Here is an 18,126-nt window from a genome sequence, read left to right on the forward strand (position 1 = left end):
CTTTCTTTCTCTCTCTCTTTTTTTTTTTTTTTCTATTTCTTTATATGCTGAATAGTTTCGTTGGGTTGTGTCCTTGTTATTGAGTATGACATGTTGTAGACAGTCTGGATTCCATTACCTTCCTCCAAAGAACACTGAATTTTGTTTGTTTTGTCCCCTGCAGTGAATGGCAGTTTAAATCTCAGTTCAGTTCTTTTAGCCCTAACTTGGTTGCCTGAGGTCTGTTCCATGCATGCATAGTTCAGGGATTAGCCAGAGATTTCAGCAGAATTTATACACAGTTTGAGGCACCTTCTTCGGGTTCTCTTTGGAATTTCCCTCCCTCACTTCTCTATGTTGGTTGCTTTACAGTTTGTCTTCTGGTTTGTGAAGCTAGTAAGACTGTGAAGTTTTATCTGAATTTTAGCCATCTTTCATGACACAGACTGGGACCTGCCCAGCCAAAAGCTATAAGAAGGGACACTTGGTGTCATTACCTTCTTCCAAATTTTGACCCTCTCTTTCCCTCATGATCTGCCTGCCTTTTGTTCCCTAGTATCTTCAAGTAGTTGTTTTTTTAATTTTCTGTCTAGTGTTCATAGTTATCTGCAAGAGATTTGGTCTCATAGGAGCTACTCTTCTATGACTGGAAGCAGAACCTCCATCATGCTAGATATTAATTATTCTGTTGACAGAGTCATCTTTTTTCAGTTGTAGTTTCACAGATATTTGTATTATCTTTCCCATCTCTTTTAAGGGATGAGATACAAAAATGCCCTTAGCTCTTGCTCTGTTTTCTCTTTTTTTTTCAAACTTCAAATTTTATGGAAAGTTTCTTAAGTGTATGCCAACTCTGATTACTGTTAGGTTTAGAAATTGAAATACTCCTTTTATTTGGTATATATAATCCAAGATGTAGGTATAACAAATGTGTCCTGTAGACACTCTCCTAGGAACTGATGGTTACTTTTATTTTGCTTGAATTTAAGCTAACACTGTGTTCTGGAGAAGTTTTGTGTAATTTAACATAAACCAGATGGAGATTTGACTGTATTGGGTCTTTCTCACGTTGTTGTTTGGGACATGCCTTTTCATATCTGCTCTACCATTTCAAAACTGTTGCTTTCCCCACAGATTGAAACTTGGTGGACATTTTCTGATGATCTTTCAGATGACTTCAGACAGAAGTTTTGAAGATAATATTTTTTTAACTTGTTCACATATATGTGTATATTTAAAGAGAGAGAAATTTGCATCCATAGTCTTCTTATGATAAAAAAGGAGAAAATAATGTCCTATTTTGAGTCAACATCAACCCAGAAAGCAGTTATTTAGTAGTGAATATATTTTATTTTAGACTGTATGTAAACCTACCCATTTAGGTTAATCTATAAGTGGTCAAATGTTTCCTGCCCCAAATAGAAACACTTGGAGCTGTGGTTTCTGATTTTTTTGGGTCATGGAACCCTTTGAGAATCTGATGAAAATTGTGTTTTCTCTTGAGAAGAATGCACATATTTTCATACAAAATTTTGTAAATAATTTCAGAGTTTAGGGGCTCCTTTGAAGCTTCTCATTTGTAAGCATCCTACATTTAGGGTTATTCAAATCAACCTAGTACCAACAGGCTAATAGCAATACAAATGTCAGTTTGTTTCTGACTTGGTCAAAGCAGAACAAGTAAACAAAGAACCTAATAGAAGTCCTTGTAAGGCGTGCAGTCTTAAAAAAAAAAAACTGTTATGATTTATTTGAATTGTACTTCCCCAGGGACAGATTCACAAAGATAGATCTATACCTAGTTGACTAATTTTTAAGTTGCTGTTAGAAATGGGCCTTAGTTCTTGGTATCCAGAATTGCTGACATTTGTGGACTCTGTATGTGTTGGGCAAATAAGTAGTTAGGTTTCAGGACAATAGGACGGTTGTGGTTGTGATATCTTATTCCTAATATTGTTTGAATTTCCAAAGGTCTGAATAATTGAGGATTTAAGGGACCTGTGACATATGTACAGGTTTCAGGAGGTGGGGTATGTAGGTGTTTCTGTGGCATTAACTCCTTGCCGCTTATTCTCAAAACTCATCCCTCAGTATATTATGAAAGACTGAATTGTTTTAATAAAAATATCTTAGGTTTGTGAATCCTCTTACCCTGCAACTTTTCTGATGCTCTTCATAGGGTTCTGTAATAAACATAATTTGATCTCAGGGCTCTCATACCTCTTTATACATCCCCTTTCCCCCTGCAGTGAAAACACTAGGCTCCTGATACTGGTCCAGTCTAATATGCAGAAAGACTTATGTCTAAGATTGGCACTCTCTTTGGTGCCTTTACTCAGAACCTGACTCTTTAACAAGAAATTTTTACTTAGCTTGTTTGAAGCAGGGGCAGGAGGTAGAGAGGTGGTGGGGACAGAGGATCTGAAGACCATTTCTCCTTGTGATTCTTAGCTTCTTCCTCCTCTTTGTACTCCAGGTCAGCTCATCATTTTTACCTCTGGCTTCATTTCTCTGCTGTTTAAAATAGTCCCCTGTTCCATCCTTTGAATGTTCATCATGTCTTAAGGGACACAGCCATCTTAGAAAAATATCTTTCTCTAAAGGCTTTCATTAGGGACAGTGGTAACTGCCCTAATTCCTGTTTATGTTCAAATATTTTGTGGTTTTTAGTGAGGGGATTTTCTGGCCTAGTAAGGAAGAAATGAGCAAACTGACAACTAAAAGTAATGAAGCTTAGAAGAAAGACATAGTTATCTTCTTAGAACTGAATATAGTTTAAATAAACATTCTGAGACTCTCAGACTATAGACAAGATCATTATGTCAGCTGCTTGCTGTTTAATTTTTTTGTACAGTAAGTGCAGGCTTGCCATGGTGGGCTCTTCGCAGGTATTACTGAAAGCTTGAGATTAGCTGTATATAGCTATAGGGCTTTGTTACTACCACTGTTACCAGCTGCCTGCTGATTTTGCCACTCTTCTTTAGTGAAGATTACCAGATGTATTTTGAGAGATGAAATTTGCTGGAGAAGAGCTTCAGAAAACTAAGTTTGGAAGAAGGATCAGGAAATGGGAAGTATTGAAATTGCGCTACTGGCTTTATTAATAGAAGGAAGGTTGAGTCTTGTCAGAAGTTGAAAGTTAGGAATAAGTGGACTTCTGATGATGGACAAAACCTGAGAGAAAGTGGAAGTGAAGGTTTTAGTTATAAAAGTGATAACTTTCTGACTGGAATCATTATTAATTTCTGGAACAGGCACCTCAGAATTGTTATAAATTCTTTAGAAACTTGAGATGCCTCTGGGATGATTTAGAGTGAAGGACTATCTGACTTTACATTTATCCCAGCCCTGTGTTTGTGGACAATATGTCTTCCTTAATCACCAGGTCCTTTGGGTTCCAAACCAACTTAGAAAAACTGTAGTTGGAATAGAATTTATATTATCAACTAGAACATGTAAACAGGGTCCTGTACAAGCGTGCTCTGAATGGTTGGACCACATAGACTAAAAATCTGGAGCCTGCCAGATAGTAACCTTTCTGTGAAGTGGTTATTTGTGTATGTTCTTTTTCCTATACAGTTAAGAGTATAAGGTCCTGAGGATGGGTACTTGATTTGGTTCATTGCTATCTCCCACAGTACCTCGGGCCCTTGTATGACATAATTACTCAATAAACAGGTATAGAATTCAATTGAATTGTTTTTGATGTTTTCCACATATTTTTCCATGAGTCCTACTAAATTTATTTATTTGAAATATTTAGGTGCATTTAATTTGCCCCCTACTCCTTAACTCCTTTGGAAAAGCAGTATTTGGGACAGGATACTTTTGGATAAAGTACCAGTGACTTTATAGTAATTTTATATCTGTTGAGCACTTCATCTTATTATGCTGTATTGTAATGTTTTTTCAAACTATGCATTGTGTTAGTAGGTCTGCAATTAGTATATTTGGTTTTAATGGTATAGAGTAGAAATTATGAGAGGGCATCCCACAAAGTAAGGTAAGTATTATTTTGCGAAATTTGTTTTAGGCAAATTTATATGCACGCATCATGTATGTATTTATTGCTCCATGATGTGAAGCTTGTTTCATACTGGAGTCATGGTCAAAAAAGTTTGAATAACATTGCTTTATTGTAATACTCTGTTATTTCATTTATCATATAGCATTATGCCAGTACATACAGGCTTCTAAAGCCAGGGATGGTGCCAGCCCTTTCATTTCCAGTACGACTGAAGGTAAAAACAAAACAAAATTGAGAACACCCAAAGCTTTCTGGTGGCTCTTACATATGTCTCTACAGTGGCATTTTTGTACCCTTTGACCTTCTAACTTTCTTGTGCCTTTTTTGACCAGTAGGTTTTTCATATTTGTGTCCCTCTAGGTGGTGGGTTCTTTGGTTCTTCCTTTTTTCACTTTAATGTTCTTTATTTCAGTATACTCTGTTTTTAGGGGGAAAGGAGGAACAAAGGAGAATTTCAGAATCTCAAATGATTCTGAATTGACAAAATGGCTCATTAGATTTACCCTGAAATCTGCTTTCTTAATGTTCTTGAATCTTTTAGTCCCTTTGTGTTTTTTTTCTGAGATCATAGAAATGCATACTTGATTCTGAATTTAAAATCATTTATGCTTCTATGTTATCAGTTGACTTAAAGCAAACTAAATTGTGTTTTTTTGGGGGGGAAAAAAGGATGGATATAATCCTTTTCTCATTCCTTGCACTTTCTCCACTCTCCCAGGAAGGTTAACCGTTGGGTTTGTAGTAATAATTCATTTTCAAGAAAAGAAAAGATAGTTAGTTGTGTCCAGTATTAACCATGCTAAACCTTTTCAGCTTCTTGCTTACCTAATGACTTTAATACCTTTCCTGTTCTTAGATGGTTGGCATACTAACCTAACCCCTTTGCCTTTACTTCTGTACCTTGCTGGACTACCAAGCTCAGACATTCATAACATTGTGATTTCAAGGGACTTTGTAGAGATGATTTGCTTCATTCTTTTTCTTGCAGGAGAAAATTTTGAGCAGACACCACTGAGACGAACATTCAAGTCCAAGGTCCTTGCCCGATACCCTGAGAATGTAGAATGGAATCCCTTTGACCAAGATGCAGTGGGAATGGTTAGTATTTGTTAGCTACAAGTATGAAGTAATTTACAAAGTAATTTATAGTGGAATTGTGAGTCCAGGCTGTGGTAGCAGTGATTCCACTAACTACCAGGAACTTTTGAAGAAGGGGTTATATGATTATTATTTATGATTCTACATTTTGATCAACAAATCAGATATTCAGGATGTATGAAATACACTGAAAAGTCACAGTGTGTTTCTGTTTTGTCAGACAAATACATAGTACTGGGTCATTGAACTTTGTGGTACTGAGCTCCTGGTTGCTTATAGCATTGAGATTGCACAGTGAGTCCGATTTAAAGCAGTTTTCTCTCAATCTGGGTTGTATATATGTCTGAGTGATACTGCAGAAATGGGTATTTTGTTTCATCATAATTTTAGATAGGACAACATTTTAAATCTCATGTAGAAGAATACTACTGTGAATAATCTAACTTTTATTGAGTATTCACCTTGTGCTAGGCAGTGTGATAAGCATTTTACATGAATTAACTCACGTAATCTTCATAATACCCCTTACGTAGATGATATTAAATACACACACACACACACACACACACACACACACACACACACACATTTATACATGAAGAAACTAGGATCCAAAGAGTGATGTGTTTAAAGTCACATGACTAAGAAGCAGTTGAGCTACAATTTGATCACTATGCCATAGTCTGGTTCCAGTGCTATGCTTTTCATCACATCTTTGTACTGCCTATATTAATTCTTAATAGCTTTCTGTACTTTTTTAGAGGATGATCTTGTTTGATGCACATAATAACCCTGTGAAGTAGGCAGAGTAGACTGTATTATCTTCATTTAACAGATGAAGAAACTGAGTATTAACCTCAAGTTTTTTGACTCCTGGTTCAGTGCTTATTTTATTTTTGACATGCTGTATTCTAGAAACATCTAGGTTTTGGGAAGTCAAGTCCAAAGGTAATGGATATACCATAAGGTTATATGTTATATCCTTTTATTTGTTAACCCAGGCTGCTGGTAGATCATTTGTATAGCCTGGTTTTTGTAAGCCTGGAAAATGGGGACCAATTGATGTAGGTCAGTTTGATTAGCTATCCAAGTTTCTTTATATAACCCATCTGAGTTAAAGTGAAAAAAACTGCATCTTTATCCTGATTATGTCATCTCCTTTATGTGCAATGCTCCCTTTTTTCTGTGAAAAGAGAAGGTTCTCTTGATGGCAGAATTTTGTGAGCTGATAAGAATCTAAAACTTTATGTTTATTTTTAGGTGCAAAATTTTATCTGTCTAGTTTTTAGGTATATTTCTAGCATCCTTTCCCAATAAATGCTGTCATGCTTAACCACCTACTTAAATTCTCCAAGCTTTCTCTTACCTCCTTATCTTTGGGCATTTTCTCCCTGTCCCTGAAATACCCTTCTCTCCCTTGTCTACCTCATGAATTCTAACATAACCTCATCAACAAGCCTTTTCTGATGTTTTTGGGTTGAGTTGTCCATTCTGTGTTACCCTAGCACTTTGTTTCTGGATAGCCCTGATAACCGCATTGTAATTTTATTTACTTGCACGTCTTAGAATTGACGATCTTGAGGACAGATCTTTTCCTGTATTAATCTTGATCTCTCAAACACCTAGCATAATAGGTACTCTGTGAGTAAATCAATAGCGATGGTATTCTGAAGAGGACCAACAGTGAGTTCTCACCACTTGTTTCCTTGTTGTCTTTTGCAGCTATGCATGCCCAAAGGGCTGGCATTCAAGACCCAGGCTGATCCCAGGGAGCCCCAGTTCCATGCCTTTATTATCACAAGGGAGGATGGCTCTCGGACATTTGGGTTTGCCCTCACATTTTATGAGGAGGTGACTAGCAAACAGATCTGCAGTGCAATGCAGACCCTCTACCACATGCATAATGCTGAGTATGATATCCTACATTCTCCGTCTGCTGATGGCCAGGATGACAGTGGCATGGACGATGGTGAAGGCACTCCTGGGACTAAGCTTCAGCGCTTCAACTCCTATGACATTAGCCGGGACACGCTCTACGTCTCTAAGTGCATTTGCCTCATAACACCCATGTCCTTTATGAAAGCATGCCGGAGTGTGCTGGAACAACTTCACCAGGCAGTCACTTCACCTCAGCCCCCTCCACTGCCCCTTGAGAGCTACATATACAATGTACTCTATGAGGTGCCACTTCCACCTCCTGGCCGGTCCTTGAAATTTTCTGGAGTTTATGGGCCAATAATCTGCCAGAGACCAAGTACTAATGAGCTTCCCTTATTTGACTTTCCTGTCAGAGAGGTCTTTGAACTGCTTGGGGTGGAAAATGTGTTTCAGCTTTTTACTTGTGCTCTTCTGGAGTTTCAAATCCTGCTCTACTCACAGCGTAAGTCAGTGCTTACTAGAGTTCTCTCCCTGCATAGGGCCTCCCTTCTTTCCGTATCAAATGCAGTGGCACTGATGGTAAAGGTCCAGGGCTGTTAAAATTTGAGCGAAACTCAGATCTTTTGCAGGTAGGTGGTAGATGGAAAACCGATAGAACACAAGAAGGTCACAGTTTTTACTTGGCTATCATCACCATGGCCTTTTGCTGGACACTTCAGTCTAGGAGGGGATTCCTGCTTTCTGACATCCCTTCTAGTTGATGCTGAAAAGAGGGGTAGGAGGTGATGGTTCTGGGAAGCTGACTTTCCAACATTCTGCAGAGTTATTTCTGCCCCTTCCACAGCCTGACAGTAAAACTGAGGATTCACAAACAATGATCCTTCATATATTTGAAAAAATATATATTTGCTAAAAGGAGAATGTGTTGCTGCTTCTTTCTGTTGTTTGTTATAACTGAAGTGTTTTTTATAAATGAGAAGTGAACTGAATGTGAGCAGCAGATTTGGACAAAACAGTAAAGTAGATCAGAAGGAAACAGATGTTTATTAAATGAACCAGAAGAGTAACATAAAATGTATTCATTCAGTACTTATTTATTGAGAGCCTAGTGTGTGCCAGGCATTGTTTCAGGGTCTAGAGACACAGTGATGGACAAAACAGATAAAAACCCTTCCTATAATGGAACTGATATTTTAGTGGGGAAGAAGAGGTGATTATATAAATAAATAAAGTTTATAGTGTGTAAGGTGTTAATAAGGTCTGTGGAGAAAAGTAAAACAGGAAAGAGGATGGTATTTGGAGAAGGGAAGTTCCAATTTTAACAGAGTGATTAGTTCAAGCCTTTTCCGAGTGACCCATGTCATATCTGTAAGAAAAATATTCTAAGCAAAGGGCACAGGACATATAAAGGTTTTGAGACAAGAATGTGCTTGTTATGTTCAAGAACAGTGAGAAAATTGTGTGGATGGAATGGAGTGAGAGAGCAGGGATATAGAAGCAGATATTAGAGACTTAACAGCAGCCTAGATTTTTTTTTTTAATTTTTTTCATGTTTGTTTATTTTTGAGACAGAGAGAGACAGAGCATGAGCAGAGGAGGGTAGAGAGAGAGAGGGAGACACAGAAACCGAAGCAGGCTCCATCCAGGCTCTGAGCTGTCAGCACAGAGCCCGACATGGGGCTCAAACTCACGAGCTGTAAGATCATGAGCTGAGCTGAAGTCGGACACCCAACCGACTGAGCCACCCAGGTGCCCCTAGATTTTATAGTCTCATAAGGACTTTGTTACTCTGAGTGCATAGTCATTGTAGGTTTTAAGTTTTTTGACTTTTTATTTTGAAGTAGTTTCCAGCTATGGAAGAGTTGCAAGAAGTGTTCAAAGAACTCTTGTATGCTCTCCCACAATTCACCAATTGTTAACATTTGGCCACATTTGTTTTATCATTCTCTCTCTGTATATGTGTGCACATAACTGAACCATTGAGAATCATTGCAGACACCATGGCCCTTGACTCCTAAATGCTTCAGCTTTCATTTCATAAGAACAGGAACATTTTCTTACATAACCATAGTCTGATTATCACATTTAGGAAACATAACATTGTTACAATATTGTTATTCAGGTTCTACCATTGTCCAATAATGTCTGCTTTGATAATTTTTTTTTTTTTTTTTTTAAATTCCTGATCCAGGATCTAGTTGAGTAACATGCATTACATTTACTTGTTACTTCTTCATGTCTTTCATGACATGGACATTTTTGAAGAGTAGCAAGGCATTCTGTAGAATGTCCCTCAATTTGGGTTTGTCTGATGTTTCTTCATGATTAGACTCAGGTTATATAACTTTTGGCTGTAATACACAAAAGTGATGTTGTGATTTTCTCAGTGCGTTATATCAGGAGGCACTTGATGTCAGTTTGCCCATCTTTGGTAATGTTCATTTGATCACTTGGTTAAGGTTATGTCTGCCAAGTTTCTTTCTTTCTTTTTTTTCTTTTAACATTTATTTATTTTTGAGAGACAGAGACATAGCACAAGTGGAGAGGAGGGGCAGAGAGAGAGGGCGACAGAATCCAAAGCAGGCTCCGGGCTGTCAGCACAGAGCCCGACACAGGGCTAGAACCCATGAACCATGAGATCATGACCTGAGCTGAAGTCGGATGCTTCACTGACTGAGCTGCCCGGGCGCCCCTGCCAAGTTTCTTAACTGGAAAGTTATCCTTTTTCCCTTTGTAATTAATAAGTACTTTGTGGGGAGTTAATTTGAAGCAATGTAAGCATACTACTCCACTTTGAAGTTTGCCCAGTAGATTTAACATCCATTAATGATTCTAATCTGAATTAGTTATTACCATGATGGTTACAAAATGGTGATTTTTCTAGCTACATCTATATTTATTGGTTGGCATTTTACTACAGGGAATAACATTCATTCTCCTTTGTTTATTATTATATGGGCTCATAGATTTTTATTTTATTTTATCTTATTTTACATATATATATGTGTGTATATATATATATATATATATATATATATATTTAATGTTTATTTACTTATTTTTGAGAGAGACAGAGTACAAGCAGGGGAGGGGCAGAGAGAAAGAGGGAGAATTTGAAGCAGGCTCCAGGCTCAGAACTGTCAGCACAGAGCCAGATGTGAGGCTTGAATGCACAAAGCTCGAGATCATGACCTGAGCTGAAGTCGGATGCTTAACTGACTGAGTGAACCACCCAGGCGCCCTAGATTTTTATTTTATTCAGTAGCGTAGATACCTGTAATGAAGTGCGAATGTTATAGAGGTGGAAAAAGGAGGATTAAAACCAGAAATATGAAAGGTGACATTTTTCCATCAGAGTTTCTTCTTATTTTCCAAGAATATGGGTTATTGTATCCATAATAAGAATTTTAAAGAGGTTTGAAGGCAGTTTAGAAGATTTGTGTATAGAATCAAATGGAATTCAGGATCCAAAGTCATGTTTACAGTAAGGTCAAGAAAAAGCTTTTTCCAAAAAATTCCTGGACATTGTTGAGCATGGCTGACCATAAAATGCAGTGGCCTTCTATTGGCTGTAGGTTATGTTCTGTATTAATAGAGTACTTTAAACAATTCAGGTTGGATTTCTTGAAATAGTTTTTATTTATGATTCAAAGGCCTTAGTAGATGAAAATCACTCTGGACTTCCAAAAACATGTCATCACCACTCAGTTAGTTTTGACTACTGCTTGTCCTGCCTTCTGAATAGAAAATAAGCATTACTTAAGGAAAAAGAATGCAGGCAAAATTGTAAGAATCTCAAAATATAATCCACTGGGTGACTGAAGTGACATTTTTAGGAATTTTTAACTTGTGCAGATCATTTTACCTACTCCTGGATATTTGTTCTTTGGTCCATATATAGCTTTTTAAAATAACTTATTTTTAAAAAATATTTAAATGTTTATTTATTTATTTTGAGAGAGAGGGAGACAGACAGCACAAGCTGGGGAGGGGAAGACACGGGGGAGAGCGAATCCCAAGCAGAATCCATGCTGTCATCGCCAAGCCTGACGTGGAGCTTGATGTCACGAACTGCGAGATCATGACCTGAGCCAAAATCAAGAGTTGGGCACTTAACTGACTGAGCTACCCAGGTGCCCCTTTAATAGCATATTATTCACTGGTTGGGGCAAAATTGTACATAGAGCAGAAGTTTTTTATCTGAGTTAGTAGGGTAGTAGATTGGATAATTGGAAAAGTCATTCCAGTCTGAGAATCCTAAAAATGATACATATATCCATTAAACATTGTATTTTAGTGTAAAACATGATAGTATAGTCACTAGTCTTTTGATGAAGGGTCTAGCTATTTCCTTGGATTATGGGTCCACTAATCAAATGTCTGCACTGTTTTTCTTGCATAAACCACACCTATAATTCATTAACTAGGTTTTCCAGATACATTTTTTTTTAAAGGGGAGTGAGAACTTAATGAACTCTACAAAAGAACTGGAATGGAGACTACCTGTAGATTTTTGTAGTTTTCCCTAGTTTTTTGTGCTTAATTGCCTCATGATATGCCTAATTCAATTATAGTATTTTTTAGCCACTTTGCATTATTCAGTCTTTTTAAAGCATTTAATTTTGTTTTCAGAGAAAATTCTTTTTTTTGTCCTCATTTCACCATTTATTTACATAATATTTGGTTAAATTATATAATTTATCTGTGTACACAGATACGTTATGTGCGCTAGTTGAACTAGCGCAGATAAGTCTTGTAACAAATGTAACTGATTTTTGATAAGCATACATTAGTTTTTATTGCAAAAGTAATGCATGCTGCTTAAGGCATACAATCAAAACAATTCCAAAGGGAATACAATGAACTCTCCTTTCCTCTCTCCCACCGGTGCTAGCAAGAGATCAAGTTTCTTGTATATCCCTAGTGAAAATAATAGTTTTTTAAAAATGTCTATTTATTTATTTATTTATTTATTTATTTATTTATTTATTTTGAGCGACAGAGAGAGTGCATGTGTGTGTGTGTGAGAAAGAGCGGTGGAGGGGCAGAGAGAGAGAGAGAGAGAGAGAGAGAGAATCCCAAGCAGGCTCCGTGCCACCAGCGCAGAGCCTGACATGGGGTTCGATCTCACAAACTGAGATCATGACCTGAGCCAAGATTAAGAATCATATGTTTAACCAACCGAGCCACCCAGGTGCCCCATAAATAAGTAGTTTTTAAAAAACAAATAAATAATGTATGGGCAAACAAGGCAAAGAACGTTGAAAATTTCCCTTTTTCACCTAGAATTCTATTTCTATGAAGTGACTTCTTAATTTCTTAGTGCCTTCCACCCCCCTAGATTTTTTTAAGCAATTAACTATTTTTATGTTAAGTGTTGAGTACATATGTATTAATTGTAATGTTCTTTAAAGTATACATATACATTATGATACATGTATGGTATATTAAAAATTGATGCTAAAATTTAATATACATATGTATATGTTTTAAATATGGTATATTAAAACTTAGAAAAAAGCTTTTCAGTTATGTGATAGGAATTTTAACACATTGCTAAAGGTTATATAATGAAGTGTACCCCTGGTTATCCTTTAGAGAGATTACCACTGTCTCCTGTTTCCTTCCAGACATAATCATGCATATATGCTTTTTAGAAACAACACAAATGGGAGCATGCTAATCATTGTTTTGCACTTTCTTTAATAATGGATCTTGGAGATATTGGACATAGAGATTAGTTTATTTCCTAAGAACAAAGAATACACAAGAAACATCCTTGTTCATATAGTTTTCACAGAAGTGTGAGTATGCAAGGGCAGTTTATGATTCGGTTTCTAATGTGCAGGACTTGCCCTGTAGATTGTTTAGGAGTGGACTTATCTGTAGAGTGTTCCCAAGGCTATTATCTTTCTCTGCACAGAGACAAGTCATAAAGACAAGCAGATTCCTCCCTCCTTCCTCACCACGAAGCAGTGGTCATTGTAATCCCACTATGCTTTGCATTATTACCTCTTTTTGTTAAAATTAATTGCTCAGTTAATGTTAGGGGAGCCATAAGAGAACACAGTTGTCTAGAGCTGAAGTGTTTCCAGTTGATTTGATTGTTTGAAATGGTTTGGATGCACATGACCTTCAGCTGCATCCTATTTATTGGTTTTGCCTTCTTGGAATGATGAGCACAGACACAGGCAATGGCAAAGGAAGTGCTGATTTGATCATTTGTGCTGTGTACACAAACGGGTTTTTGCTATTGCATACAGCTCTTGGAGGTCAGCATCCTAGTGTGGGTACCACAGATTACTGGAACCCTGAGGTATTGTTTGCTAGGCCATCCTTCAGGTGGAATGTTGCTTTTTAAAATATAAATATAGAGAGAAAAAGAAACTCAGAACTCACATAGACCAGAAAGGCCATACAATTCCACGTTTCTAGTATCAATAAAGTTAAGCCACATAAATGGAAAGCAGCTTAGTCTTGAGAGGAGATTATGTCTGACCTCAAAAAGTGTTTTGTTTCTAAGAATCCCATAATTTCAAGTGCATCACAAGGAATTCTTCAGAGATTTCAATCTGAAGCAAATAAAGTTATCCACTCTTACAAAAATAAGTGGTCTGACTTTTAGATGCTAGATTACATTTATCCTGAAGAGTAGGGAAAAACCAGAACTAGATTTCTGTGATACTGAAAAACTTGCTTTGATGGAGCAGAGAAGGCGTCTTTCTTCAGACTCTAGCATGCTCTGTGTTATGGTTATAGAGCAGATGTTCCCAGACACTGCAGTTAGGAACCATACATAGTAGTCCAGTGCCAGGAAGTCTCATGACAGAGGCATTTTTGGGACTCCTTTACTTAGACTGTCTGTTGGCCTTCTGTGAGATGTTACTGTCCCTGAGCAGACATGCCAGAAATGCCAGCCACATAAAACACCTGCTTTACTGACTTTGGGTAAAGGAAGGAGGAAGTTGTTTGGTTTTCTCATGATTAAAAAGACCTCTGGTACCTCTGCCCCCCACCCCCTAAGATTCAGAAGTGTGTGTGTGTGTGTGTGTGTGTGTGTGTGTGTACACACACTGAAAATGGGGGTGGGATATTTCAATGAATATTTATTCAGAATACGTGTTTGAGAGCCAGTGTTCAGACATAGTAGTAAGACTAAACCAGCTTTAAATACCACTTGGAGGTTTTCTCCCACGCTTTTACATTCTTTTGATTCATCTTAATTTTGAATTTTAAAATAAATTCTTAGGATGTCTGAGATTCTCAAGATTGTTGCTCTTGAGTAGATTATTTACAGACATTCACATGTAGAAGAATATAAGAATTGAAGTCTCATCTGGAGAATCATGAGAATTTGTCTTAATGATTATTGGGGTGCCTGGGTGGCTCAGTTGGTTGAGCGTCTGACTTTGGCTCAGGTTGCAGTCTCGTGGTTCCTGGGTTCTAGCCCCACACTGGGCTATGTGCTGACAGGGTGGAGCCTGCTTTGGATCCTCTATCCCCCTCTCTCACTTCACCTCTCCTGCTCACGTTCTTTCTCTCAAAAATAAATAAACATTAAAAAAATAATGATTGTTGGAGTAGTCATTGAGCAGAAGAATCTCAGCAGAAAGATAAAATAGTAAGTTGTATGGTGTCCCATGGAATTGGGGTATCAGGTGAAGAAGAGACTGAAGATAGAGCTTGCAATGGTGTAAATTTTGTTACTCAGTTTTTGTTTACTTTCATGTGGGACTAAATACTTTTTCTGAAATTATTTATATTATTTATATAAAACCTAATTTAATTCTTCAAAGATTGCTTTTTATTTTTTTTAATTTGGGAAATGTTTTTGTTGTTGCTTGAATGAGGTGGAGAATCTTCACAAAGTTTTTTTAAAAAAGTTTATTTACTAAATATTAAAAAAAATTTTTTTTCAATATTTATTTTTGAGATACAGAACATAAGTGGGGGAGGGGCAGAGAGAGAGGCAGACAGAATTTGACGCAGTCTCCAGGCTCTGAGCTGTTAGCACAGAGCCTGGCCTGGGGCTTGAACTCACAAACTGTGAGATCATGACCTGAGCCAAAGTCGGGTGCTTAACCGACTAAACCACTTAGGCACCCTTTTACTAAATAGTTTTTAATACAGGAATGACCATGCTTTGTGTGGGCACAATGAAAAATGAGACAGACTCTCTCCTTGAACTCTTATTAGTTTGCCCTGATCTTTAGTGAATATGAGAAGCTCATGTTCTTTTGTCCTTCTGCTAAACCATTTTTTTTTTAATTGATGATCAAATCTCTGAGTTTACTTTTATGCACTGATTGGTTATATCACTCATTTGTCAAGTGCCTTAGTTTCCCCAAAGAAGCATATGAGGCATTTTCCTGTAGTACCTTTAAAATGTTCAACATAATGAAATTTTAGTCATTAATCTCTATTTATTTGCATTACTAGTTAAAAGACTATTTGTAGGTCATGCTCTTTTTTGCTTAGCTGAGAGTAAGGTGATAGGCAGCTTTCAAAGCTTTATTAGTGAGCAAATGTAGGGTACTTTACTGAACTTCTACATAGTTGGTACATATCAGCTTTTGTTCATTTTTACTCAACCTTCCTCATTTTCTGGAAAGCTTTTTGTTACTTATAACTCTTTTATGAACCAAGCTGTGATTTGTTTAAATGATGGGGTGGGTTTTTAGTATATGAAACCACTTTAACCCTAATGAAAGCTCATTTGAAATCAACCATTCCAAAGGATATTACTCATGATTTTAAAATTTATGTTCCTGCTTTGTCCTTAAATGCCTGAAACCATTTTACCATTTGTGAAGAGTAATTTAAAAAAAAGTTTTTTTAATGTTTATTTATTTTTGAGAGAAATAGGGACAGAGTGCGAGTGGGGGAAGGGCAGAGAGAGAGGGAGACACAGAATCCAAAGCAGACTCCGAGCCGTCAGCACAGAGCCCAGTGTGGGGCTCTTACCAATGAAGCGTGGGATCATGACCTGGGCCGAAGTCGGCTGCCCAACTGACTGAGCCTCCCAGGTGCCCCTGTGAAGAATAATTTTTAAAATTTTACTTGTAACTGTCCATTTTATTGGCTTTGCCAGTGTATTTATTACTTATTGTTTTGTAAAACATGCCCAGAAATTGTGTTCTAAAGGAAAGCAAAACTTTGAACACAAGCCTTTCCTCCCAAACTAAGATCCCTGACCTAGAGTTAAGAGTTTTGAGGCCTGAAAGTCAATGTTTTGAGTCTTTCATATCCTCGGGAAGCTTTTCATTGATCTGTTAAAATGACGTATTTGTGCTGTTCCCATTGAGGAAAAGTTCCAGGTGAAAGACAGACTTGGCTAGTGTAGAAAACCAGCTGCTGCATGCTGTGTGGTTCTTTGGTCTTGATCTTGAAGGCAGAGCTCACATTAGTTCCTTATAGGCTGCAGACATATCTGAGTGGTAAAAGAGCCTGTTTTGGCTTCCATGCTGAATGAAGACCCTTTTTTTTTGTTCTTCCAGTTCCCCAACCCCTTTCTACTTAAGAGAATCTACTTAACATTCTGGTTTAGTATTTGGAGCAAGGTGGTATTTAGGATTTCTACTGTATTTCCACACTAAATTTTATCACTTGCGAGAACCTGTATGTGAGGGTTAAATTTCAGCTTGTGGTCCACTGAGGTCTCTGGGTTGTCTTTCTGGTACCCACAAGGGAATCACACTCTGAGCATACCCTTGCTGAAGTTTATCCTGACTGTTTCTAAATGTGAAATTGTATTGAAGTTTTTAACTTGTTATTTGGCAAGCAGGTGCTTTGTTTTTGACTGGTTTGTTTTTTGTTTTTTGTTTTTACCTAGATTACCAGAGACTGATGACTGTGGCGGAGACAATTACAGCTCTCATGTTTCCTTTCCAGTGGCAGCATGTCTATGTCCCTATTCTCCCGGCTTCTCTCCTACATTTTTTAGATGCTCCTGTTCCATACCTGATGGGCTTGCATTCCAATGGCTTGGATGACCGGTCAAAGCTGGAGCTGCCTCAAGAGGTAAGAGGAATGCGGAGCTTGAGTGCTGGTGCCTTTGGTCCCAATCCAGGATTGGAGGGAGGATGGCTTTGGGATGAGCCCAGGGTGGTGTCACCAAGTTTATTTTATTTTATTTTGAGGAACATAAATTACTTTCCAGGAAATAAGTAAAAATGATGAACATTTAGCTTAGTTTATGTTGTTCCAGAAACACTTGTCATCTTTATTATATGGCATACATACATTGTAATCCCTGTGTTTATACTATCATGAATTGCCTTTTTCATTTGCAGTTTTTCTTTTTTTTTTAAGTTTATTTTTATTTTGAGAGAGAGTGCACATGTGCGCCAGTGGGGGAGGGGCAGAGCGAGAGGGAGAAAGAGAATCCTAAGCAGGCTCCATGCTGTTGGCACAGAGCCCGACATAGGGCTCCATCTCACAAACTGTGAGATCATGACCTGAGCCAAAATCAAGAGTTGGATGTTTAACCGACCAGGCCACCCAGGCACTCCATATGTAGTTTTTCAAGCCAGTATTTTACATACTTTTCAAGACATTTATTAGAAAATCATTTTATTATGTAAAACTTTTAAATATACACAATGCATAATGAATTCTTGTGTTCTTACCACCTAGCTTCAGCAGTTATACATATTAAATTATATTTAAGAAATTTTTTATTTTAGAGAGAGACAGAGCTTGAGTGGGGAGAAGGGCAGGGAGAGAAAGAAAGAAAGAAAGAAAGAAAGAAAGAAAGAATCTTAAGCAGGCTCCATGCTGAGTGTGGCTTGATCCCATGATGCCAGGATCGTGACCTGAGCCCAAATCATGAGTCAGCCACTCAACTGACTGAGCCACCCAGGTGCCCCTAAATTGCATTTTAATTCTATACCTCTCATTCCCTTATTATTTTAAGGAAATCCCACATAATATAATTTCATAATTACTTCATTATACCAAGTATTAATAAATCAGTGAGTTTCTTTTATAGGCCAAGTTTATATGTAATAGTTGACCTGATCATAGTGATTCTTGTGGTGCTGAACCAGCTTTGAAAACTTTCCTTTCAAGATAAGGAAGACCTTGAGAGGATGCTTTTCCTCTCTTGCTATGAGGATGGTCTCCTCCTCTTTCCTATTGTTTCA

The 18,126-nt window shown here is 37.5% G+C and overlaps 1 protein-coding gene across 6 annotated transcripts in view; it reads left to right on the top strand.

Annotated features, from left to right (window-relative positions):
- Positions 1 to 18,126, top strand: part of DENND5A (DENN domain containing 5A) — a 118,991-nt gene that overhangs the window by 34,648 nt on the left and 66,217 nt on the right. For 4 of the 6 annotated variants that reach the window (XM_078433190.2, XM_078433191.2, XM_078433195.2 and 1 more), the window contains exons 2-5: positions 4,149 to 4,220; positions 4,995 to 5,104; positions 6,827 to 7,484; positions 16,815 to 17,002. In XM_078433190.2, the coding sequence (XP_078289316.1) occupies positions 4,149 to 4,220; positions 4,995 to 5,104; positions 6,827 to 7,484; positions 16,815 to 17,002 (1,028 nt within the window). The remainder of the gene's footprint in view (positions 1 to 4,148; positions 4,221 to 4,994; positions 5,105 to 6,826; positions 7,485 to 16,814; positions 17,003 to 18,126) is intronic. The other 2 variants (XM_078433192.2, XM_078433194.2) reach the window with 1 other exon arrangement.

The sequence above is a fragment of the Panthera onca genome, chromosome D1 (genome assembly GCF_046562875.1).
Source record: "Panthera onca isolate mPanOnc1 chromosome D1, mPanOnc1 haplotype 2, whole genome shotgun sequence".
Taxonomy (NCBI): domain Eukaryota; kingdom Metazoa; phylum Chordata; class Mammalia; order Carnivora; family Felidae; genus Panthera; species Panthera onca.